General features: G+C 45.0%; 1 protein-coding gene across 1 annotated transcript; it reads right to left on the bottom strand.

Annotated features, from left to right (window-relative positions):
• Positions 1-247: 247 nt before the first annotated feature.
• LOC147722991 (uncharacterized) lies at positions 248-8,185 on the bottom strand. Its single transcript, XM_086967416.1, has 3 exons — positions 8,122-8,185; positions 3,113-3,322; positions 248-1,188 (listed from the first exon to the last, which is right to left on the bottom strand). The coding sequence occupies exons 1-3, from the start codon at positions 8,183-8,185 to the stop codon at positions 248-250; spliced, it is 1,215 nt and encodes a 404-aa protein (XP_086823542.1).
• Between the last annotated feature and the right edge of the window lie 17,152 nt (positions 8,186-25,337).

The raw sequence follows: 25,337 nt of genomic DNA, 5'->3' as shown, positions 1-25,337 counted from the left end.
GCAACCACATCACAATGAACAGTTTCTAGTGCACCCACTCCCCTCACCCAACAAATCACAATTGCATGCCAATGGAAATAATGACAGGAGCCGATGTACAATGCTAGAATACATATTATTGTTAAAGGCACAATAATAATGTAATTTTGCTATTCTTTACATGCAAGCAGTATTGCACCATACTGCTCCAGACAATACACAGGACATGCTTCTATCATCAGCATGTCCCTGACAATGTACAGTTAAGTCAAGTGCGCCTCCGGCGCGCAGCACCCAAACGCCTCTCTGGCTCTTCCTCTGGGATGGCACGTGACCCTGCAGTGGGCCTGGTGCTGCGGCGTAGCACACCAACCTGTGAGGCAGACAGGCTGCTGACACTGGAGGTGCCCTCACTGGTGTCGTCCCCACCAACATTGGCTGGCCGAGTAGGATGTAGTGCCAGTATGGCACTGGTGACCTGCTCCAAGACTCGTGCCACATCCTCGCAGCATTGCACCATCTGCTGCTGCATAGCCAGGGACCGACGTGAGAGCTGGGAGGTGGCATTCCCAATGACATAGTTTGAGCGCGTGTAGGCTGATAGCCGCGTCAGTAGCTGGCGGTGGCGGCGGCAGGCGGTGTTGCGCTGCGATATGAGGGCCGCAGTGTTAGCCTCCATGGCAGTTGTCATGCGCTCCATCCTGTCGGACACATTTGCGACATTGCGGCCAATGTTGTGGAGCTGGAGTTGGATAGCCCCTTGCCGTCGTGCCTGCAACTGATGGATGCGCAGCATCCGGCGCTCTATGCTGAGCCCTGGCACGCGCACAGCCATCCCCCTCCTGCCGCTGCGTGCTGAGCTCTGCTGGCGATCCCTGCCATGCCTGCTGTGCTGGCTGGCCACAGTGGGTGTGCGCACTGTCACCGCACTAGCAGCACCAGATGTAGAGGTTCCCGCTGGTGGTGGTGTAGCGGTTGTCAATGGTGCAGAGCCTGATGGTGCTGGCGCAGATGGTGCTGCTCTGGCTGCGGGGATAGGTGCAGCGCCTGATGGTGCTGGCACAGATGGTGCTGCTCTGGCTGCGGGGATAGGTGCAGCGCCTGATGGTGCTGGCGCAGATGGTGCTGCTCTGGCTGCGGGGATAGGTGCAGCGCCCGATGGTGCTGGTGCAGATGGTGCTGCTCTGGCTGCGGGGATAGGTGCAGCGCCTGATGGTGCAGGATGTGTGGCTGTTGGCACCTCCTCTGCATCCTCTGGTGCCTCGTCTATGAGCAGCCTGTCGCTGTCGCTGCTGTTGTTGTCAGCGCCACCTGTGAGGGGAAGTGGACGTAGATTAATTGCCTGTATCTGTCACACGAGCAGTTGCTACATGCATGCTGGCTGACATTCCCTGACTGGCTGTGGCATTGCGTACTTTGGGTCATGTCTGGCTGCATTTGGGGTTTTTGTACATTGTGGCCAGACTACATGTCCCACAATGCTTTTGGGCATGACCTATTCTGCATGGATTGCATGACTTGGGATGATTATGGGAGGCTATAGGGTCATGGCCATTGTTAGCGGACAGGGTCGCAGTCGCATGCCACTTACCTTGGCTGTCTTGGGTGGGTCGGAATGAGTCCAGATTGATCCCTATGCACGCCTCTCGCTCAAGTGTGTCCTCCACACGGTCCTCCAAGGGGGTGTAGGGAGGGACTGTAGGATCTCCACCTCCAGTAGCCAGGGTCTCGCCCAGCCTCTCTGCCACCCTCTCCTTGGCACGACCTCGGAGGTCGTACCAGCTCTTTTTCAGCTCCTCGAGCGACCTGTGTGTCACGCCCACAGCGTTGACTTTTGCGGCAATCCCCAGCCAGATTCGGCGTTTCTCGGCCTGAGGCACCCTCCTGGAGTCCTTTCCAAATAGTTTTGGGTGGTTGTCAACCACTCCGTCTATCAGGTGCTCCAACTCCTGCTCAGAAAATTTGAGCTTCCGCTTGCGCCAGGTGTCACTGGGCCCTGGTGCTGCATCCTCTGCCATTGCTGCAGTCACAAAGGTGAAGTGTTAGGAAGTTTGGAGGTGTCCTGGAAGGAGCTCTGTGAGATGCAGCCTCGAGATCAGCCTCACTGTTCTGAATGGGGGTGGGAACTGCCTGCTTCCTGGTTGTGATGTCATCACTGTGCTCGAAATGCTTCTTCCCGTTTTTGCGATCTCGCTAATTGCGAGATCGCATTTAGCGATCTCGCAAATTGCGATATCGCAATTCCTACACGGATGTTGACGGAAATAGTGATTTTTCCGCGATTTTCAATAATCGCTAACGCTTTTTGCGGCCGGATGTGAATCGCTTTATTTCCTCGCAGATTTTGATGAATGCCGGTCTGCGAATTCTAAATTGCGATTCGCTGTCAATCGCAATTTAAAATTCGCAGAATTCGGTTTTCATGAATCAGGCTGTAAGTCTCCACAGGATACAATGCTTTTTTTGTGGTAAATATTTCTCATACCATAGAAGAGCATTTCGTAAAGGGCTTTTAAAAGATCTGAGGTTTAGACAGGTTTGTGATGCCTTACTGTTTTTACAGCTTTCACCTAACGCTCACACACTTTTTTGTTTGTAACTTTTTATGGTCTGCTTTAAGGGTGAGACGCTCTAGGGGTGACTAATGGTTCTTAGTCCTTTGCGTATTTGCACAATGTTTGCTGCTATAATTGTAACAAATCTCTGTTGGTTATTGTGGTTTATTTACGTGTGTTTTTTGCTCATCAATTTGCTTTTATAGCCGCTGAGCATTCGTTTAATGTTTTTTAGCTGTCTTTTGGATACTTTGCAAAACCTGTACATATGGTTGTACACCGTTATTATATGGAGCTGATGTGCACAGCCATCCCCCTCCTGCCGCTGCGTGCTGAGCTCTGCTGGCGATCCCTGCCATGCCTGCTGTGCTGGCTGGCCACAGTGGGTGTGCGCACTGTCACCGCACTAGCAGCACCAGATGTAGAGGTTCCCGCTGGTGGTGGTGTAGCGGTTGTCAATGGTGCAGCGCCTGATGGTGCTGGCACAGATGGTGCTGCTCTGGCTGCGGGGATAGGTGCAGCGCCTGATGGTGCTGGCACAGATGGTGCTGCTCTGGCTGCGGGGATAGGTGCAGCGCCTGATGGTGCTGGCGCAGATGGTGCTGCTCTGGCTGCGGGGATAGGTGCAGCGCCTGATGGTGCTGGTGCAGATGGTGCTGCTCTGGCTGCGGGGATAGGTGCAGCGCCTGATGGTGCAGGATGTGTGGCTGTTGGCACCTCCTCTGCATCCTCTGGTGCCTCGTCTATGAGCAGCCTGTCGCTGTCGCTGCTGTTGTTGTCAGCGCCACCTGTGAGGGGAAGTGGACGTAGATTAATTGCATGTATCTGTCACACGAGCAGTTGCTACATGCATGCTGGCTGACATTCCCTGACTGGCTGTGGCATTGCGTACTTTGGGTCATGTCTGGCTGCATTTGGGGTTTTTGTACATTGTGGCCAGACTACATGTCCCACAATGCTTTTGGGCATGACCTATTCTGCATGGATTGCATGACTTGGGATGATTATGGGAGGCTATAGGGTCATGGCCATTGTTAGCGGACAGGGTCGCAGTCGCATGCCACTTACCTTGGCTGTCTTGGGTGGGTCGGAATGAGTCCAGATTGATCCCTATGCACGCCTCTCGCTCAAGTGTGTCCTCCACACGGTCCTCCAAGGGGGTGTAGGGAGGGACTGTAGGATCTCCACCTCCAGTAGCCAGGGTCTCGCCCAGCCTCTCTGCCACCCTCTCCTTGGCACGACCTCGGAGGTCGTACCAGCTCTTTTTCAGCTCCTCGAGCGACCTGTGTGTCACGCCCACAGCGTTGACTTTTGCGGCAATCCCCAGCCAGATTCGGCGTTTCTCGGCCTGAGGCACCCTCCTGGAGTCCTTTCCAAATAGTTTTGGGTGGTTGTCAACCACTCCGTCTATCAGGTGCTCCAACTCCTGCTCAGAAAATTTGAGCTTCCGCTTGCGCCCGGTGTCACTGGGCCCTGGTGCTGCATCCTCTGCCATTGCTGCAGTCACAAAGGTGAAGTGTTAGGAAGTTTGGAGGTGTCCTGGAAGGAGCTCTGTGAGATGCAGCCTCGAGATCAGCCTCACTGTTCTGAATGGGGGTGGGAACTGCCTGCTTCCTGGTTGTGATGTCATCACTGTGCTCGAAATGCTTCTTCCCGTTTTTGCGATCTCGCTAATTGCGAGATCGCATTTAGCGATCTCGCAAATTGCGATATCGCAATTCCTACACGGATGTTGACGGAAATAGTGATTTTTCCGCGATTTTCAATAATCGCTAAAGCTTTTTGCGGCCGGATGTGAATCGCTTTATTTCCTCACAGATTTTGATGAATGCCGGTCTGCGAATTCTAAATTGCGATTCGCTGTCAATCGCAATTTAAAATTAGCAGAATTCGGTTTTCATGAATCAGGCTGTAAGTCTCCACAGGATACAATGCTTTTTTTGTGGTAAATATTTCTCATACCATAGAAGAGCATTTCGTAAAGGGCTTTTAAAAGATCTGAGGTTTAGACAGGTTTGTGATGCCTTACTGTTTTTACAGCTTTCACCTAACGCTCACACACTTTTTTGTTAGTAACTTTTTATGGTCTGCTTTAAGGGTGAGACGCTCTAGGGGTGACTAATGGTTCTTAGTCCTTTGCGTATTTGCACAATGTTTGCTGCTATAATTGTAACAAATCTCTGTTGGTTATTGTGGTTTATTTACGTGTGTTTTTTGCTCATCAATTTGCTTTTATAGCCGCTGAGCATTCGTTTAATGTTTTTTAGCTGTCTGTTGGATACTTTGCAAAACCTGTACATATGGTTGTACACCGTTATTATATGGAGCTGATGTGCACAGCCATCCCCCTCCTGCTGCTGCGTGCTGAGCTCTGCTGGCGATCCCTGCCATGCCTGCTGTGCTGGCTGGCCACAGTGGGTGTGCGCACTGTCACCGCACTAGCAGCACCAGATGTAGAGGTTCCCGCTGGTGGTGGTGTAGCGGTTGTCAATGGTGCAGCGCCTGATGGTGCTGGCGCAGATGGTGCTGCTCTGGCTGCGGGGATAGGTGCAGCGCCTGATGGTGCTGGCACAGATGGTGCTGCTCTGGCTGCGTGGATAGGTGCAGCGCCTGATGGTGCTGGCGCAGATGGTGCTGCTCTGGCTGCGGGGATAGGTGCAGCGCCTGATGGTGCTGGTGCAGATGGTGCTGCTCTGGCTGCGGGGATAGGTGCAGCGCCTGATGGTGCAGGATGTGTGGCTGTTGGCACCTCCTCTGCATCCTCTGGTGCCTCGTCTATGAGCAGCCTGTCGCTGTCGCTGCTGTTGTTGTCAGCGCCACCTGTGAGGGGAAGTGGACGTAGATTAATTGCATGTATCTGTCACACGAGCAGTTGCTACATGCATGCTGGCTGACATTCCCTGACTGGCTGTGGCATTGCGTACTTTGGGTCATGTCTGGCTGCATTTGGGGTTTTTGTACATTGTGGCCAGACTACATGTCCCACAATGCTTTTGGGCATGACCTATTCTGCATGGATTGCATGACTTGGGATGATTATGGGAGGCTATAGGGTCATGGCCATTGTTAGCGGACAGGGTCGCAGTCGCATGCCACTTACCTTGGCTGTCTTGGGTGGGTCGGAATGAGTCCAGATTGATCCCTATGCACGCCTCTCGTTCAAGTGTGTCCTCCACACGGTCCTCCAAGGGGGTGTAGGGAGGGACTGTAGGATCTCCACCTCCAGTAGCCAGGGTCTCGCCCAGCCTCTCTGCCACCCTCTCCTTGGCACGACCTCGGAGGTCGTACCAGCTCTTTTTCAGCTCCTCGAGCGACCTGTGTGTCACGCCCACAGCGTTGACTTTTGCGGCAATCCCCAGCCAGATTCGGCGTTTCTCGGCCTGAGGCACCCTCCTGGAGTCCTTTCCAAATAGTTTTGGGTGGTTGTCAACCACTCCGTCTATCAGGTGCTCCAACTCCTGCTCAGAAAATTTGAGCTTCCGCTTGCGCCCGGTGTCACTGGGCCCTGGTGCTGCATCCTCTGCCATTGCTGCAGTCACAAAGGTGAAGTGTTAGGAAGTTTGGAGGTGTCCTGGAAGGAGCTCTGTGAGATGCAGCCTCGAGATCAGCCTCACTGTTCTGAATGGGGGTGGGAACTGCCTGCTTCCTGGTTGTGATGTCATCACTGTGCTCGAAATGCTTCTTCCCGTTTTTGCGATCTCGCTAATTGCGAGATCGCATTTAGCGATCTCGCAAATTGCGATATCGCAATTCCTACACGGATTTTGACGGAAATAGTGATTTTTCCGCGATTTTCAATAATCGCTAACGCTTTTTGCGGCCTTATGTGAATCGCTTTATTTCCTCGCAGATTTTGATGAATGCCGGTCTGCGAATTCTAAATTGCGATTCGCTGTCAATCGCAATTTAAAATTCGCAGAATTCGGTTTTCATGAATCAGGCTGTAAGTCTCCACAGGATACAATGCTTTTTTTGTGGTAAATATTTCTCATACCATAGAAGAGCATTTCGAAAAGGGCTTTTAAAAGATCTGAGGTTTAGACAGGTTTGTGATGCCTTACTGTTTTTACAGCTTTCACCTAACGCTCACACACTTTTTTGTTAGTAACTTTTTATGGTCTGCTTTAAGGGTGAGACGCTCTAGGGGTGACTAATGGTTCTTAGTCCTTTGCGTATTTGCACAATGTTTGCTGCTATAATTGTAACAAATCTCTGTTGGTTATTGTGGTTTATTTACGTGTGTTTTTTGCTCATCAATTTGCTTTTATAGCCGCTGAGCATTCGTTTAATGTTTTTTAGCTGTCTGTTGGATACTTTGCAAAACCTGTACATATGGTTGTACACCGTTATTATAGGGAGCTGATGTGCTGTACCTTTTTTTTCAAAAACTGTTTCTTTTATGGCCGTATTTACTGTAGAATAAAGATGATTACTATTATTATGTGCAGAAAGAGACACCTTCCTACACATAAACAATCTTTACAGGCGATTTGCTCTATCTGTGTGTGCTGCAGCACATGTGGAAAGAGCAAAATACGATGAGAAATAAAACTCCTCGTATCGCCTGCTTAAGACTAGGTATTCTGTAAATATGGGGCAGGGTCAAAAAACCTGGGTGCTGCGGTGGAATGCCCACTGCAGCACCTATTGCACGCCCCTTTCACTCTAAGTGCTGCGTGAATAGGGGCATTATTTACAAGGCGGCGTTAAGCCACATTGATGTGCCTTAACACCGCATTGTAAATCGGGCGAAGGAGTTAACGCCAACAGAATGAAGGAGAAAGTGACGTTCAGGTGGCGTTCATCTTGTAAATATGTCCCTTTGTATCTTCCTCAAGACTGCGTTTAGGTCTTTACAGATGCTTGGAGATGAATCCCTAGTTGAAGCAGGTTCAGTATTTGGTACCTCGGGAACATCCATATGTTTGTCCATATTATTGCCTACAAAATGGTTCGGTGAGCATGCTTTAGTTAATAATATTGCTTATTAAAATTCTCAAAATGTGTAATTTCATCCAAATTCAAGTAATGCACTGCAAGAAAGTGCCTCTTTTTGCATGGTTAACCCCCATTTTTTGCTTGATGCCTGATGTGATTTCGACCTGTAAGTGCACTGGGCTCCTACTAGCCAGGTTCCCAGTGTCAGATCTCTTTCCCCAAAACTGCACCACGATTGGTGCAACTTCAGATCATGTTAATGATAAAGGGTACTCCTGGTTCCTGGGAAATGGATACTGAAGAGGGTCTTTGGAGGCTGAAGCACTATAAGTGCCGCCCCAGGACCCCTCAAAAGAGAGTCAGCATTTAGAGGGTGTAGACACCCTCCAGGTCAACAGCCCATTGGCTACTGCCTGACCTCCCCTCTATCACCCCTAAATTCAGTATTTAGGTGGCCACCCGAGAACCTGACTTAAAGGAAGACTATGGAAGAAGACTGCTAGCTGACCAGTAACTGGGTCCGGCTGAAGAAGAAACCGGCACAAACCCTGCCAACTACAAAATGACTCACAAATGTATCCTGCTGTCCTTCCTGAAGCCTACAAAATCGCCAAGGAATCCCAGAGCCCTTTCAGACTTCTCAAATTGCCAAGAACCTCCATTTGGGCTGGAGGCTCTAGTTCCCGGCCTCTGCCCGTGAAGAAATTCACCATGGTGGGGACCAGGACGGACCGTGTCAATGCGACTTACCACCCTCAGCACATCCAACAGCTCTGAGGGCTCCTCATGGCCAAGTGACCGATGCTGGAAACAGCCCCACTCCCATGTGCCTGCGCCCTCCTGCTGGTGGCGTTGATTGCACTGAAGCAGCAACTTGGGCATGACAGCCATCCTCAATGGACTGCTCTGCATCTCACCTGTGGCCCCAGTGCTGCCAGTGAATACCAAAAGTGCCTCTGTGACCTCTGGTGCTTCCCAGCCAGAACATCCAAAACTGCATGCTGTGACCGAGTCCTGGGCCACCAAGACCTCTATCCATCTGACGAAGACCTTGTCAGAAACTAGAGAGACCCTGGTCGACCGAAAACCCACGGTGGACTCCTGCTCCTAGCGATGCAACTGCAACTGTTTGCTGGTTCCCCAACTCCATTGAACTTTATTGACTTCTCCTGGCGACCACAGTGTTTGCTGTTTGGGTAGACTTACTGAACTCCTTAAAAACCTACGATAACCATTGCTTTCTTCACTGACTGCGATGGTAAATATTTGACTGTATCTTCCACCGTGCACTGAGATACTTAAAGTATTGTATATTTTGAACTGTATGCATATTCTTCGAATTGCAAAAAAGTATACCAGGTATTAATCTGATTTTGAAGTCTTGCTTCTCAAATATGTATAAAGAAATTGCAATTTTTGTACAAATTGGTCTCAGATTAATTCTTGAGTGCCTCGTTTATTGCCTCTGTGGTGTACAATAAATGCTCAGCACTACCCTCTTTTGAGCCTAACTAACACAAAAAGAATTATCTACTTTTCCTTCTGTTTGCCAATTGGGGCTCCACCGGACTCTCCTCACTGTGTACTTCCTTTTAGTACACTATATAAAAAGCCAGCGTCCATCATGCACAATCTGCCCAAATGATTAAAATCTAAATATATATCTGTTAGGCGTCCAGGACACTGTGGATATAATTGTGTGTGTTGCATACTCACAGGGTTCTCATAAAAGGCGATTTTCAATTTAAAATACAAATTGCTTACTTGTAATGAGTTGTTTACTTGGAATGTTGTATTTGCTGTGGTTATCATGTCTCTAAGAAGGGTTCATGAAACTGATACTTTGTTAAAGAGTCATGTGATTTGTTTTATCCAGTCAAGAACATAGAGAGGTCTCCTTTTTTATTGGAAGGTGTTTTAAAAGTTCTTATTACTCAGCATTTTTTTTATTGCTGGTGCCTTTATTTTTTTCACCATTAGAAACGGCTGTTTGAAAGGTCTATGTCCTGGAAGTTAAAACTTCTCTAATTACAACTGGAATTCGAGTCAAGCATTTCAGTGAAAATAAAGTAACTATTTGCGGGTTTCTCAGTGAAATAAAAAGATTCTGCAGGGTAGGAGACCTCAAAGTGGTTTGCCTCATGTATTCCATTTTACTTTTAGGTGGAATAAACTATAGCATCCAGCTCCTTTGACAGCAAAAAATCTTCCCAAATCAAGGCCTTTGGGCAGGATCCTCCTCGTAGAAATTTGCAAAGCAGCAATGTGGAGATAGTTCACAATTTTTGCACGTTTTTATCTTTGCAGTAAATTGGAATGGAAGCATCTTATTTCCTGAATCTGCCAAAAAATATGTAAGGCCATTTTACTAATAATCACATAGAAGAACATACTGCGTTGGACGAACACACAAATGTATGCTTTGCTCCAAATTTATGTAGAAGCGTTCTTGGATGATGCACCATTCAGGGCAGGTCCAAGGTGTAAAGAGGCAATGTTGCATTAGCACTGTAAATAGCATGCTAAAAAGGATTTCTTAATGCAAAACATTACAACACCACAGTTACTCAGAAGGCCAAAATCTAGACCAGGATACAGCCAAAAAGTGCAAGATGAAATTTACAAATGTTAGCAGTTGGCATAAGCGACCCTTGACCCTGCTTGCAGGTTAGGCTGCTCCCACGCTTCACATCTCCACCTGTGTTTCTCTGCCCTTGGTGCCCGCTGCTGCCGCCCCGTGAGTTTGCCCCCCCCCCTCCCCCACTCTGTGTGTATTTTTGTGCTTCCCCTTTTACTCACTGTGTTGAATTGTGCCAAATGTTCTGCACCGCTTTGTGCCATTTTTGTTACTCTCATTGCCCCTTAGCGTACTGTTTTTGTGCCCCCGTCAACTTTTGCCTTCTATTCCCCATCTCTTCCCGCCTCCGCACGGCCCGCCCCCGCTCTCCCATTCACCTCCCTGCTCCCACCTCCCAGCTACTCCTCCCTCCCACCTCCCCTTATATGGCGGCTGATGCGCGGTAAAGGGAGCGGCCCTTGACCCTGCTTGCAGGTTAGGCCGCTCCCATGCCGCACAGCTCGCCTGTCTTTCTCTGCCCTTGGGGCCCGTTGCTGCCTCTCCGTGCATTCGCCCCCCGCTCTGTGTGCATATTTGTGCTTCCCCTTTAGCTCACTGTGTTGACTTGTGCCAAATGTTCTGCACCGCTTTGTGCCATTTTTGTTACTCTCATTGCCCGTTAGCGAACTGTTTTTGTGCCCCGTCCTCTTTTGCCTTGTGTTCCCCGTCTCTTCCCGCCGCTGCCTCCCAGCGGCCCTGCCCCCTTGCTCTCCCATTCGCCGCCCACTCCCGCCTCCCAGCTGCTCCTCCCTCCCACCTCCCCTTATATGGCGGCTGCTGCGTGGCCGCACGCGCCAAAGGCACGTCTAAGGCAAGCCCGTCTGCGTCCGTCCATGCTTGGATCATGTCCAGGGCCTGAACCCCTGGCCCCCGCGAACGCCACAATGCGCGACGCCGCTACGATGCTAGCACCCTCCCCGCACTCAACACCGTACGATCACACACCTGCTTCCTGGCCGCCACAAAGCGCACCAACGGACCTTTCACCTGCCGGAGCTACAGCTTCACCAGCATCCGCCAAGCCTCTGTCCAGGAAGAACCCAACCACCTCAGATGCATTCTCCTCAACACCCGCTCCGCCCGAAAAACACGCCGTAGAACTCTGGGACCTACTCCACTCCAACATCCCAGACATCCCCTTCCTGACGGGGACCTGCCTGAACCCCTCCTCGGCACCCAATATCGCCATAGCCATCCAGGAAGGCTACAAAATCTCCTGCAGGGACCGCACCAACGGAGTCCACAGGAACACCCTCAGAGTCTCAACCAACACCGACGACACCCTCAGCACTGCCGAACACCTGCACTTCCAGATCCACACTGATTCAAACATCACATTCAGAGGAACGCTCGTCTACAGACCCCCCGGACCACGACCACAGTTCAGCGACTCCATCGCCGACTTCATCAGCACACACGCCTTCACCTCCACGGACTACATCCTCCTCGGGGACCTGAACTTCCACCTCGAGAACAACAACGACACCAACTCCACCACCCTGACCGAAAACCTAGCCAACCTCAGACTCAGACAACTCGTCACATCACCCACTCACTCCGCCGGCCACACGCTTGACCCCATCTTCACCGCAAGTCCCCACGTCTCCTTCAACCACACCACTGAACTCCAATGGGCCGACCACCGCTGCATTCACTTCATCTAGCCGAAACCCACCACGCACCACCACAACCAACAGATGCCTCGCCGCTGCAGGAGCAAAGTCACCGAAGACCAGCTAACCACCATCCTCGCCCAGAACCCACCCGCCAACACCACTGACCCCGACACCGCCTCCCACAACCTCAGACAATGGATCGACGACTGCGCCAACACCCTTGCCCTGATCAAGAAACCCTCCAACAAACACACAAGCAAGAAAGCAAGCTGGTTCACTGAAGACCTCCAGGCCTCCAAGTAAACCTGCCGGAAGCTAGAAAAGAACTGGCTCCGGAAACGAATACCGGACAGGTACACAGCCCACAAGAATGCCACCTGCAAACACCATCACCTCATGAGATCCACAAAAAAGGTCTCCTTCAAAAGACCGCCTAGACAACAATGCACACAACAGCAAAGAGCTCTTCAACATTGTGAAGGAACTCTCCAACCTCTGCTCCAACACCAACGACATCCCACCCTTGTAAAACCTGTGCAACTCGCTGGCCACCTTCTTCCACCGCAAGGTTGCAGACATCCAGGACAGCTTCAACACCATGACAGCCCCGACAACCACTGAAACCTCCACCCCCACGACAACCATCCGCACCAACCGCCTGGTCTCCTGGACCGACATCTACGATGACGACACCATCAAGATCATGAACACCATCCACTCCGGATCTCTGTCAGACCCATGCCCACACCACATCTTCAAGAAAGCCAGCACAACCATCGAACCCCACCCCTGGAAAGTTATCAACATCTCCTTCGAGACAGCAACCTTCCCAGAGAGCTGGAAACACGCCGAGATCAACGCCCTACTCAAAAAACCCAAGGCAAACCCCAAGGACCTCAAGAACTTCCGACAAATCTCCCTGCTCCTGATCCCGGCGAAAGTCTTTGAGAAGATAGTCAACAAACAGCTGACCTGCTACCTCGAGGAGAACAGCATCCTGGACCCTTCCCAGTCCGGTTTCTGAAGCAACCACAGCACCGAAACCGCCCTCATCGCCGCTACCAATGACATCAGGACTCTGCTAGACAACAGGGAAACCGCAGCCCTCATTCTCCTGGACCTGTCAGCCGCCTTCAACACGTTCTGCCACCGCACACTACGGTCACACCTCCACAACACCGGGATCCAAGAGAAGGCCCTGGACTGGACCACCTCCTTCCTCTCCGGAAGAACACAAAGCTTCTGCCTCCCCCCCTTCCACTCCAAAGCCACCGAAATCATCTGCGGCGTACCCCAGGAATCATCCCTCAGCCCAACCCTGTTTAACATCTACATGGCACCACTCGCCCACGTCGCCCGACTACACGACCTCAACATCATCTCTTATGTCGACGACACCCAGCTGATCCTCTCCCTCACCAAGGACCCACACACAGCCAAACCAACCTCCACGAAGGAATGAAGGCCATCGCTGAATGGATGAGGAGCAGTCGACTGAACTCGAACAAGACGGATGTCTTCATCCTTGGATCCACCCCCTCGGCCTGGGACGACTCCCGGTGGCCAGCAGCACTGGAAACAGCTCCAACACCCACCGACCATGCATGCAACCCAGGGGTCATCCTCGACTCCACCCTCTCCATGACGAAGCAGGTCAACGCCGTCACATCCTCCTGCTTTAACACCCTCCGCATACTCTGCAGGATCTACAAGTGGATCCCCACCAAAACAAGAAGAACGGTCACCCAGGCCCTCGTCATCAGCAGATTGGACTATGGAAACGTTCTCTACGCAGGAACCTCGGCCAAACTCCTGAGATGGCGCCAGCGCATCCTCACCGCAGCCATATCACGCCCCACCTGAGAGACCTGCACTGGCTCCGCATCAACAAGAGGATAACCTTCAAACTCCTTACCCACGCACACAGAGCACTCCACAGCACCAGACCAGCCTACCTCAACAGATGACTCAGCTTCTACACTCCCACCCGCCAGCTCCGTTCCGCAGACCTCGCCCTCGCCACCGTCCCCCGCATCCGAAGAGCGACCTCCGGCGGCAGATCGTTCTCCCACCTCGCTGCCAAGACCTGGAACACCCTCATCATCCACCTACGGCATACCCAAGACCTGCTGACCTTCAGAAAACTCATAAAGACCTGGCTTTTCGAGCAGTAACAACGCCCCCACCCCCAGCGCCTTGAGACCCTCACGGGTATGTGGTGCGCTCTACAAATGTTCTGATTGATTGGCATTTACAAATGTTAGAGGTTGGCATATCGATGAAAGAGGTGACTGCTATGTAAGATCAGCTGATCACCTCATTCAAGATCAGCACTTCGGTCAGCGATCCTAGATAAGGAACGTGAAGGAAAGTGAAAGGATTAAAAAAAGGTGGAAGTGAACAGAGGAGAGTTTAGCCATTCACCACAGGGCTACCATGGCCGAACAGGATGACCCAGAAGAAAAAGCACATCTAATCACCAATGAGTATCAAGCATTGGGCTAATTTAGACTTTGGAGTACCCTTTTCACCCTGACGGGAGCAACCACATTCTGAATTTAGAGATATTCACCTCTCCAGTGGAAATCTCTTACATTAGCAGGAATTGCAGTCACCATGGTTTCTGCCAATGCAATGAAAGTGTACAGTTCAGCTCCATCAACATGATACACTTCACTTTCAATAATGTTTAATACATTTTCAAAAATAAAATCCCAAATGGGAATTTCATTCTGAAAATTAAAAAAAACGGTATCCCCTCACCATGGGAGTTTTCTCTCATGCCATGGGGGGGCATTAAAATGCTTTCAGTTTCACGTACCGCCACGTATTGGATGGCAGTGTGTATAAGTAAAAACTGCCCATTTGCCCGCTCACTCTAAATTGGGTGGGTGGACAGCTGGATAAACCTCAGACGGCCTTGCCTCTGTCGGGCAGTTGACGGAGTATGTCAGCGGTGGACAAGGAGTAGTCTCCGTTGCTGACATACTTAAGTTCTGCCAGATTCAAAATGAGGTGGGTGGGACTTCAGTTTGGCGGAGAGGCTACTCCATCACTGTTACGATAGAGTACATTCTCCTCCAAACTCAAATCATTCCTAAAGACTGCCTAGGCTATCTATTTTGATTTTTCTGTTAGGCAAAACATATTAGTGTTTACACTGATGCATCTTCAATAATGGACCTATGGTGTAAAGTATGTTAAACTAAAATTAAAGCAGTCAAGCTTTTAATAAGAAGCAAGCAGCAACTTTTGCATGTGATAGTTAATGTTAATGTTGGTGAAGCAGGTTATGACAAGGTTTAGCTTTTTGATCTTGCCAAACAATCAGACTGAAACCAATGTATGTTTAACATTCAAGGAGTTTCTGTATATCCAGTCATGTTTGATGTTAAAATAGTGCTTTAGGCATTGGATGTCTGTAGTTTACTCATTCCAATAAATACATTGGTGACTCATTAGCAAATACTTCAACTTTGTTGTACTTGTGACTTAAGACATAAGGGACTCCTTGTACATTTTTATGATGCTAGGAGAGAGAACATTTCACCCTGGGAAAGTCAAAAAGTATCTGCATACATCTCCTACAAGAACTATCCAAATTAGTAAAACATGTTCTAGTTGATAGAGCCAATGATTATCTTCTTCAGTAGAAAGGGGAATGACTCCTCAGGGTGCTGATAAGGATGTGCTTGACAACAGTATTAATGGCATGGCCGTCGATTCACCAAAATGCCAGGGGCATCGGAGGTAACATGATCCTTTGACCCCAAATTATTTTACAGGAAGTGACATCACAAGACCTTTGACCTAGTGACAACATAGGTAGTGACACCATGTGACCTTTGGACCATCATGTCTTCACAGGAAGTGACACTTTACTTTTTGGCCAGATTGAAACCTAAAACCAGGCACCCCTTGCCACAAACAAACTGTGCAGTGTTCACATCCTGGCGGGTGAATTCAATATACTGAAATTGCCACTGACTTGCTTCAGGCAGTCTCCTATTCATACAAGTAAGTGTATGCCTCCATGCAGACTGGGACTTGTAGTCTTGATGGAGTACAATTCATCTAATTGAGCAATCACACCCCAAAACAATTACCTGTAGCGTTTTTATTTTTTGTTTCAAGTTTATTTTTATTTATGTTACGAAACTCCGAGGAGATCCACGTAAAACTGTGTCCAAAATACATGCATTTGCATAACTATAGACGAAATAAGCGTATGTGCAGTTCGTACCCTGAAGTACATTAAAACAACCACAGCATAAAAATCAAAGTGCAAAAATTACATTAAAAAGGATCCCCGATCTAAAATACTCATTAAAAATGTTCACGATACAAGCAATAATATTTCACGTAAGAGTACATAAAGTGACTATAGTTCCCCTAGTGCAAAAGGTATGGACAGCTATACACAAAATAAGCCTAATACATTACCAGTAACATGATAAAAGCGCAAAACAGATGGAAGGAGCAGGGTTCGAGCTTGGGTATGGTTTTCAGCATAGGTTTAATTCGAACCAAGGCATCATTAATACAACCTTAGAAAGCACTTACAAAATTAAACACTCTGTAGCAAAACATTTCATTTGGTGGTTCATAAAGTGTTTGTAGGGCAGTTGAGGCTAAAAGAATGGACAATTGCGAACATATTGGCCTCAGCCATTCTTACAATATAATAAAAGAGCAGGGCAGACAAAAAGGACATAATTAAAATCTTGGGGAGCATATTGGCACACATTGCAATCCACTGAGGAACCATACCATTTATCCAAGATGGGATTTAGCTGGAGCATACCCTGCCTCAAGAGAATCCACAAATCTCTCTAACCATGAGGCAAATTCCAGGAAATGTAAGGCTGCGCTTTATTTACCAAAAAGGAGTCTACTGCATTTTTACAACCCCTTTTTTAATGTAACTATCCATGTCCATGAGAAAGCTTAATTGCTGTGTTGTTAAGGTGAGAACCAAATGAGGGTCCAGTTGCAGCATATCTGCAGCAACAGCAAAATTGCCATAGATTAATGAATTCTCTTTTAAGCCAACCAAAATTTCTTTCTTTATGCAGGACCTTAATGGGCCGTCATCACTCAGTGTACCACCCCTGTAAGACCCTGAACGAAAGCACTTCTCAAATCCACTTCTAACCTTAAGGCCGGCACATGGAGAACTGTGTTAACTGTAGCTAAATTCCTGAGGACTCGGCATGCCTGTGTATTAAAAAAACATTTGGATACTCCAATCTGCTCCAATCCATTAAGAAAGGAAGCAGGGATTTTGTCTCGATATTTCTCTAAAAGGAGTGAAATATATCTTCTCCCGGTAGCCCTATAAAAAGACCCCAGACATTTAGCTTTAGTCATGTTATTTTCAATGTGAACACTTTCACTAAGATTCTCACACATTATCACACCAGGAAAGTGCACATTTTCACGGTTTCTAGCTTTTGTGTGCCCAGAGACCATGTAAAGTTTCCATATTTCAGCTTCTTCCGCTCATGAAAGTCTTTACTTTTAGATGTGTTGATCTTCACATAGTGGGTATCAGTGAAATGTTGCAGTGCCTGCAGACGACTATTTAAACCTTTTCGATAAGTCTGAAAAATATTATTTCATCTGCGCATAATAAGCAAAAAATAGACTTTGCCCCAATTAACGAAGCAATACCCTCATTACGAGCCAAATGATCGGGTAGGTCGGAGATGTATAGGGAAAAAAGAAGCGGGGCTAGTACGCACCCTTGTTTTAACCCATTTAGAGTTGGGATGGATTTTGAAAGACTCCTATCACCACTCAGGAGAACCCTACACAAGGTGTCGGAGTGGAGTGAGAGGACTAAATCTGAAATGGTCCACGGCAAACCGAAACTTGAGATCATACTCCATAGCAAGGGTCAATCTACTTTGTCAAAAGCTGTGGAGAAGTCTATAAAAGCTGCATAAATCACTCCTGCTATCATTAGAACATATTTATCATTAATCGCCTGAAGAGCAGTTCTATTAACTATCATTCCATGTTTACTCCTAAACCTGTATGCTCCATTAGGATAATTTGATTTTCTTCAACCCATTCATTAATCTGAGTTAATGGACATTTAATGAAGACTTTACCGACTGAATCTAGAAAGGTGTTCTGGTGATAATTTTCAGGCAAATTGCGATCTACCTTCTTGAAAAGTGGAACTATACTACATGTAAATGAAAAGTCTAACACTACCAAAGTTGTGTCTTCATGATAGTTAGTCATACACGTGCTGGTGAGGAAGTGCATTTGCAGCCTAGGCTGACAAAGGTGGAGGAGGTAACACCCATCCCAAAATGATAGTCTATACCACAATATTTATGACTGTGTGTATTTTTGATCTGGCAATTCTGTATAGTACCCATAGATGGCTAGCAAAGGAGTGCTAATTATAAAAAAGGACGGTGTGAGATTGTGTAAAAATGAAAGCCAGAGTATGGATTACAAGTCTGGTGCCTGAAGGAATTTGAGTGTGCTGGATACTTGTTAATTTATATAATTCCTACAAAACATATATTACATCTTGTTAGATCTGGCATCCTTGGGGTGTTTTTCCCCCTAACGATTTGCCTTTCGACCTCCTGTTTTTGCTGGCTTTGTTTTTGATGGTCTTAGTACTATTTGTACTTTACCTCTGCTAACCAGTGCTAAAGTGTTTGTGCTCTCCACTTAAAACATGTTAGATTGGCTTATACCCAAGTGGCATATTTAATTTACTTGTAAGTCCCTAGTAAAATGGCGCTACTTGTGCCAGGGGTCTGTGAATTAAATGCCTATAGTGGGCCTGCAGCACTGTTAGTACCGCCCACTTAAGTAGCCTTTACACATGTCACATGCCTGCCATTGTAGCCAGTGTATATGCCGTTATAAACTGCCATTTCATCCTGATTAAAAAAAACTTTTGCCAGGCCCAAACCTTCCTTATTAGTACATATAAGTCACCCCTAAAGTAGGCTCTGGGTAGCCCGAAGGGCATGGTGCAATGTATTCAAAATTTGGGACATGCACGCTTAAGTTATGCAAGTCCTGGTAGTAGAAAATGCTTACATTGTTTAGCACTACTGCAAGGCCTACATCTACCATAGGATAACATTGGAATGACCTTACTACATTTTATAAGCGTCATTTCGAAATGGGAACAGTTAACCCCTTCATGTTTGGTGTCTCTGGAACTGCAATTTAAAATCAGAACTTATGGTGAAGTCAGATTTTAAATTACAATTCTGAAAATTCCACTTTTAGAAAGTTGTCATTTTCTTACATTAGACATTTGGCGACTGCAGCCTATCTCTGGGTTACATGACTGGGGTGTGGGTGACAGTTGGGCTTTGGGTATTCCTCCTAGACAGCCACACACATTGGGGTTATAGGCTGTGTCCTGTCTCATCACAAAGGGGTACATATCCCCCTGTAGTTAGTCTGGAGACAAGGCCAGGAGGGCAGAGAACCTCTGTTCTTGCCTGGGTGAGAAGGACTGGTCCTACATCTCTTGAGCACAGGACCTAGAGTGACTCCAAGGGTTAGTTGGCTGGCTTCCTGATCTGAAGCCTCAGGGACACAACATGCTTTCAACAACCTTGCAAATGTACCTGGACTCTGCCATCTCTGAATCTACCCTGCCACCCTATTCCTGGACCCTTGTAAGTGGACTTAAGGTGATTGCCAGCCTCTGTGGATCCAATGTAACCGGTGCATCTCCTCTGCTGCATGGCAAAAACCCAAGCAGAACTGACACATCATGCTGCTGTGAGGCTTCTTCTAACGTAAGGACTCTGAATCTCCCTTATGCCAGTGCTTGCCAAGGTCTTAGGGAAAATCATCAATAGACACATCACCAAATACCTCAACGACCACCAACTACTTGACACCACTCAGTCTGGTTTCTGGCTCAACCACAGCACAGAAACTGCCCTTATCGCTGCTTGACTCTGAGCAGAGGAAACATGGCGCTCCTCATCCTCCTCGACCACTCTATAGCGTTTGACACAGTCTCCCAGCCTATTATCATCCAATGCTTACAAGACATTGAAATCCAAAGCGACGCACTTTGATGGATCTTCTCCTGTCTGACTGGAAGGATCCACCCAGTCACTGTTACTGTACTCCTCAGATGCCCGTAACCTCATTCGCGGAGTTTCGCAAGGATCCTCCCTGAGTCCAACCCTAATCAGCACATGCATGACCCTCTAGCCAGCATCATCCATGCACATGATAATCAATCAATCAATCAATCATAGCATTTGTAAAGCGCACTACATACCTGTGAGGGTCTCTAGGCGCTAGGGGGGATGTTGCTACTGTTTGAAGAGCCAGATCTTGAGGAGTATCCTGAAGGTTAGAAGGTCTTCCGTCTGCCGCAGGCGGATGGGGAGGGTGTTCCATGTCTTGGCGGCGAGGTGAGAGAATGATCTGCCACCGGCGATCACTTTTCGAATGCGGGGGGTGGTGGCGATGGCGTGGTCTGCGGAGCGGAGCTGGTGGGCGGGGGTGTAGAGGCTGAGTTGTCTGTTGAACTACGCTGGTCCAGTGTCGTGGAGTGCCTTGTGTGCGTGGGTGAGGAGTTTGAAGGTTATCCTCTTGTTGATGGGGAGCCAGTGCAGGTCTTTCAGGTGGGGTGTGATGTGGCTGCGGCGGGGGATGCCCAAGATCAGGCGGGCGGAGGCGTTCTGGATGCGTTGGAGTCATTTCAGGAGTTTGGCCGGGGCTCCTGTGTAGAGTGGTTTGCCGTAGTCCAGTCTGCTGCTGACGAGGGCCTGGGTGACCGTCCTTCTAGTTTTGGTGTGGATCCACTTGAATATCCTGCGAAGCATGCGGAGGGTGTTGAAGCAGAAGGAGGATACGGCGTTGACCTGCTTTGTCATGGAGAGTGTGGAGTCGAGGATGACCCCTAGGTTTCGATATGAACATCCTCTACTACGCTGATGACACACAACATATTTTTTCCCTAATGGACCAAAGCACTAGAAAATCAATTTCAATGCCTGCATGACTGAAATCACCCACTGGATGAAGACCAACTGTCTAAAGCTGAATATGACTTAACAGACATAGTGATCTTTGAGAATAGCACATCATGATGAGATTCCACCTGGTGGCCAACAGAATTAGGAGCAACACCCCCTTACCACCCATGCCATTGACCTCAGAATCCTCATCAACAGCAAACTTGATATGACTGTCCAAGTCAGTGCTGACACCATGTCATGATTCCATACCCTGAAGATGCTGAGGAACATTTTCAAATGGCTCCCCACCAGCACCAGGAAAACTGTCATGCATTTCCTGGTCACAAGTAAGCTGGTCTATGACAACACCCTCTCTGATCAACTAAAAACTAATCGGAAGGCTGAAGACCATTCAGAGCTCGGTGGCCAGAATCACTCTCAACCTCCCTCGCTGCATTTGCATCACATCAAACCTGAAGGAGCTCCATTTGCTCCCCATTCACACACAAGCACTATTCAAACTTCTCACTCACACTTTCCAGGTACTACATAACATTCTCTCATCATACCTCAAAAATTGCATCTGCTTTCTTAAACCTTCCAGACACCTCCGCTTATCCGGACTCCTACTTGCACAAATCCCACAAATGCTGAAAACCAGATCTGGCTGACAAGCCTTCTCCTACAACAGATTTTTCTCCCAAACATGGGTGTAACATATATATATGGTGTGCTTCAAAAAAAGACAAAGATAGGAACCTTCAAGTAACTATTAAACTTTCAAGTATTTTTCACCCCTATTTTTATATCAAACACTAATCATAATATTAAAATAATTAGTACTACATGTTTTTTTCATCTAGGTTAGCTTCCACTTTACTCTGTTCTGAATTCCTAATAAGTCAGCATACATGTCCTAGCCTGTACAATTTGCCTTTAGATTTACCTTGAATGTAGGTGATGACTGAAGGCATAACTACGCTATTACAGTGTTTCTTCATATAAGGAATAAAATGCTTTAAAGAGTGTGAACCTCAAAGTAGCTAAGACTACCCAAACTTATAGTAAATTTTTGTACCGTGCAACACATGTATTGATATTCTGGGTGTTTTGTGTGCCAAGTCCCATGTTCCATATAGATTTGAAAGAAGTCAAAACAAATGCAAATAATGTGCACTCAAATGGCATTTTTGCATAACAGAAGTAGCAAACACACAGTACAGAAAGCATTTACATCAAATATAGATTAAGTGACCATTTGCAATATATAAATGATGTAGTAAGATTTATGCCTTTCCTGCATGGTCATGGCAGATTTCCCCACCTGCATGGACCCAACGTTCATTTTATTTTGGACACTGTGCACTTTAACACAGTTAGCCTGTGCCACTGTATATGTTCTTTGCCTGAAACATGTAGTCACCACATCATTTTCAATAAATTGTGCTTATTAGCTTTCCATTAAGGACATGAACATTGATTTATAAATTGTACCTGTGATATAGAAGTACAAAATTAAATGTGGTCGTGAGCATGTGCTGGTCTTGACTTTCTGCTGAGTCATCCTCAAACTTTTTTCCTTCACCCTCCTGTTTCCTTCACCCGTTTCTGTTGACGTTTAGAATTCAGCACAAATTACTACTGCTGACCAGTTGTAAAGTGCTTGTGGTCTATCCTTAAAATATGGTGAAATTGGCTTACACCCAATTAGGCTATTTAATTTACATGCAAGTCAAGAGTAAAGAGGTACTACATGTGCCCAGGGCCTGTAAATTAAACGAATCACTGACAAATTATCGATTTCACTAAAATCGACCTACACTAATATCGAGTCTCAAACATCGCTTACATTTACATCGACACCCTATACTTATTTATAAAAATACTAAAACATCGATCACACAATATCGATATACAAAAACATTGACTACACAAATTTCAATAGCACATTTATCGAAATATAAAATATCGACATTTATAATTAAATATAGCACATAAAGATTATATCGATTACACTAATATTGACAGCACATATTTTGACTATCTCTAAATATCGACAGCACTAAATGAATAAATACATTTTTTCTAAACACTACACATGAAACACTATTGAAAATACACCCATAGAAATATATTTTAACATACAAAAGACATTTATATGAATATATCTCTCTAAAACAATTATTAAAAATTACAACATCAATAAATAAAATGTATACACACACATTTAATATATAGACTTTTTCAAACAAATATTAATCTTATTTTACAAGCTATACAAATTCAATAAAGTATTAGTAAAATACTTACTAATACACTACTCCTCTGTATTAACTTTTAACAGACAACTAACTTAATTCATTAACTTAAAAAAATTCAAACTAACCAATACAAACACATCTCAAGGTATGTGACCAATCACAAACAAACACTAATTAAACATATCCTATATAAAGAAGTTAAAATAATACCCGAAAGCCAGCAGAAAATATTCAGCTACAAGATATACTGCCAAATTTTCGACTACCTTAAAGATTCTACTGTGAAGGAAAATACTACAAACTACAAAAAGTAAGTAATCTTATAGCTCAGAATGAAATGTTTTATCTAATGTAACCTACTACTCATAGTCAAAAGTTTATAACTGTTTTTTTCTTTCTATCTCTACTTTTTTCCACAACAGATTCTACTATAAAAAACAGATGAACATTTTCAACAAAAGTACTACAACCTACTTATAACGTAAGTATATGACATATCGTTTATTTACACTGAAAAAACCTAAATAAATAGGTAAAATGATATAAACATGTAATAAATCTGACTTCACTTTCTAATTTTTAAAAATTAGTAAACACAGGTTTAAAAGACAAAACAAGTGAAATTCTTTTTTAAAATAATGAAACTTCTATTATAAATACTGAACTAATTATTACTCATACATTTTTATTTTCCAACAGATAACTGAAAAAGGAAAATCTGCAATATATCATCCAAAAATCTACTTTCAACAACTAAAAATTAACTCTTGGTAAGTATAGAATGCAAACACATATACTAATATTTAGCTTTCAAAAATCGACAATGTTAGTACTTTACTTTATTAAAATGTATAAATGTGTTTTCATAAAATGTTATCTATTTCAAAATAAATAAACTGAACTTTTTCATTATAAAAGGTAACACCCTACCAAATGTGTAACCAAAATACACATATAAACATTGCCTAAAATATTTTTACTTTCTTACAACAGACCAGTAAAAACTATAAAAGCATCAAGCTAAAAAGACATCTACTTTCAAAATCTAGAATTTTACTGTTGGTAAGTAAATAGCTACAAATTGTACATAATTAATTAATGACTCTTTTAAAGTAAAAACGTTTCCTAATATAATTTAATACACCCTTTCTAGATTTATGAAAACAATAATGTCAGAAGAAGCAAGATTTATAACATCTCAGAAAGGAAAAAATTTATTAGGGTAGGTGGTGGACACTGAACCTATTTAATTTACTATTCCAACTCCAATCTACATTTAATTAGGGTAGGTGCTGGACACTGAACCTATTTAAATTAGTATTCAACCTCAAATTAGATAAAATTAATACACTCCCCATACTTATACCCTATAAACCCTACATACCACTTGTAAATATTATAATTATAAAAATATATCACCAATAAATTATTTCAAAAATAATGTAAAATTTCTAATTTCAAAATGTTTTTAAATTTCAAATTTACTTTTCACATTAGTATTTTTTTTCAAACATATAATATACTCTATATATATTTTTAAAACACTCCCCACCCTTATCCCCTATAAACCCTACATCCCACTACTGACAATTAAATTACATTTATAATTTTTTTCTAATTTCTAATTTCAAAATAAATTCAAATTTCTAATTTTCAATTCAAATTTCTATTTAAAAATTTGAATTTTTTTTTTAAAACTCAGTATATATTTTTATAACACTCCCCACCCTTATCCCCTATAAACCCTACATCCCGCTACTAAAAATTAAATTACAATTTTAATGTAAATTCTTAATCTAATTTGGATTTTTGAATTCATTTTGAATTTCTAATTTTCAAATCAAATTTGTATTTAATTTTTTTTTAATTTTTAAAAACTCAGTATATATTTTTAAAACACTCCCCACCCTTATCCCCTATAAACCCTACATCCCGCTACTAAAAATTAATTTAAATTTGTGATTTACATTTTTAATCTAATTTCTATTTTTGAACTAATTTCAAATTTCTAATTTTCAATTCTAATTTATATTTAATTAAAAAAAAAATTTTTAAATCAGTATATATTTTTAATACACTCCCCACCCTTATCCCCTATAAACTCTACATCCCGCTACTAAAAATTAAATTAAATTTGTAATTAAAATTTTTAATCTAAATTCGAATTTCGAAATAATTTCGATTTTCTAATTTTAAATTAAAATTTCTATTTAATTATTTTAAAAGATTTTTAAAAACTCAGTATATATTTTTAAAACACTCCCCACCCTTATCCCCTATAAACCCTACATCCCGCTCCTAAAAATTTACTTTTTTTTTACATTTCTAATTTCTAAATCTTATTTCTATTTCATTATTTCAAAAATGTTTACATTATAAATGCATCATTTTAAAACACT

The sequence above is a fragment of the Lissotriton vulgaris genome, chromosome 4_1 (assembly GCF_964263255.1).
Source record: "Lissotriton vulgaris chromosome 4_1, aLisVul1.2, whole genome shotgun sequence".
Lineage (NCBI taxonomy): Eukaryota > Metazoa > Chordata > Amphibia > Caudata > Salamandridae > Lissotriton > Lissotriton vulgaris.
The sequence above is the reverse complement of the archived record's forward strand: the minus strand, read 5'-3'. Positions and strand labels throughout refer to the sequence as shown.

What these genes read in the sequence shown, in the direction of transcription:
- LOC147722991 (XM_086967416.1), bottom strand. Translation starts at nt 8,185, where the DNA reads ATGGTGAATTTCTTCACGGGCAGAGGCCGGGAACTAGAGCCTCCAGCC. An exon ending in AGCCCAAATGGAGGTTCTTG is followed by an intron (nt 3,323 to 8,121) that starts GCAATTTGAGAA and finishes TTCCCCTCACAG; the next exon opens with GTGGCGCTGACAACAACAGC. An exon ending in ATCTGCGCCAGCACCATCAG is followed by an intron (nt 1,189 to 3,112) that starts GCGCTGCACCTA and finishes CTGCACCATCAG; the next exon opens with GCGCTGCACCTATCCCCGCA.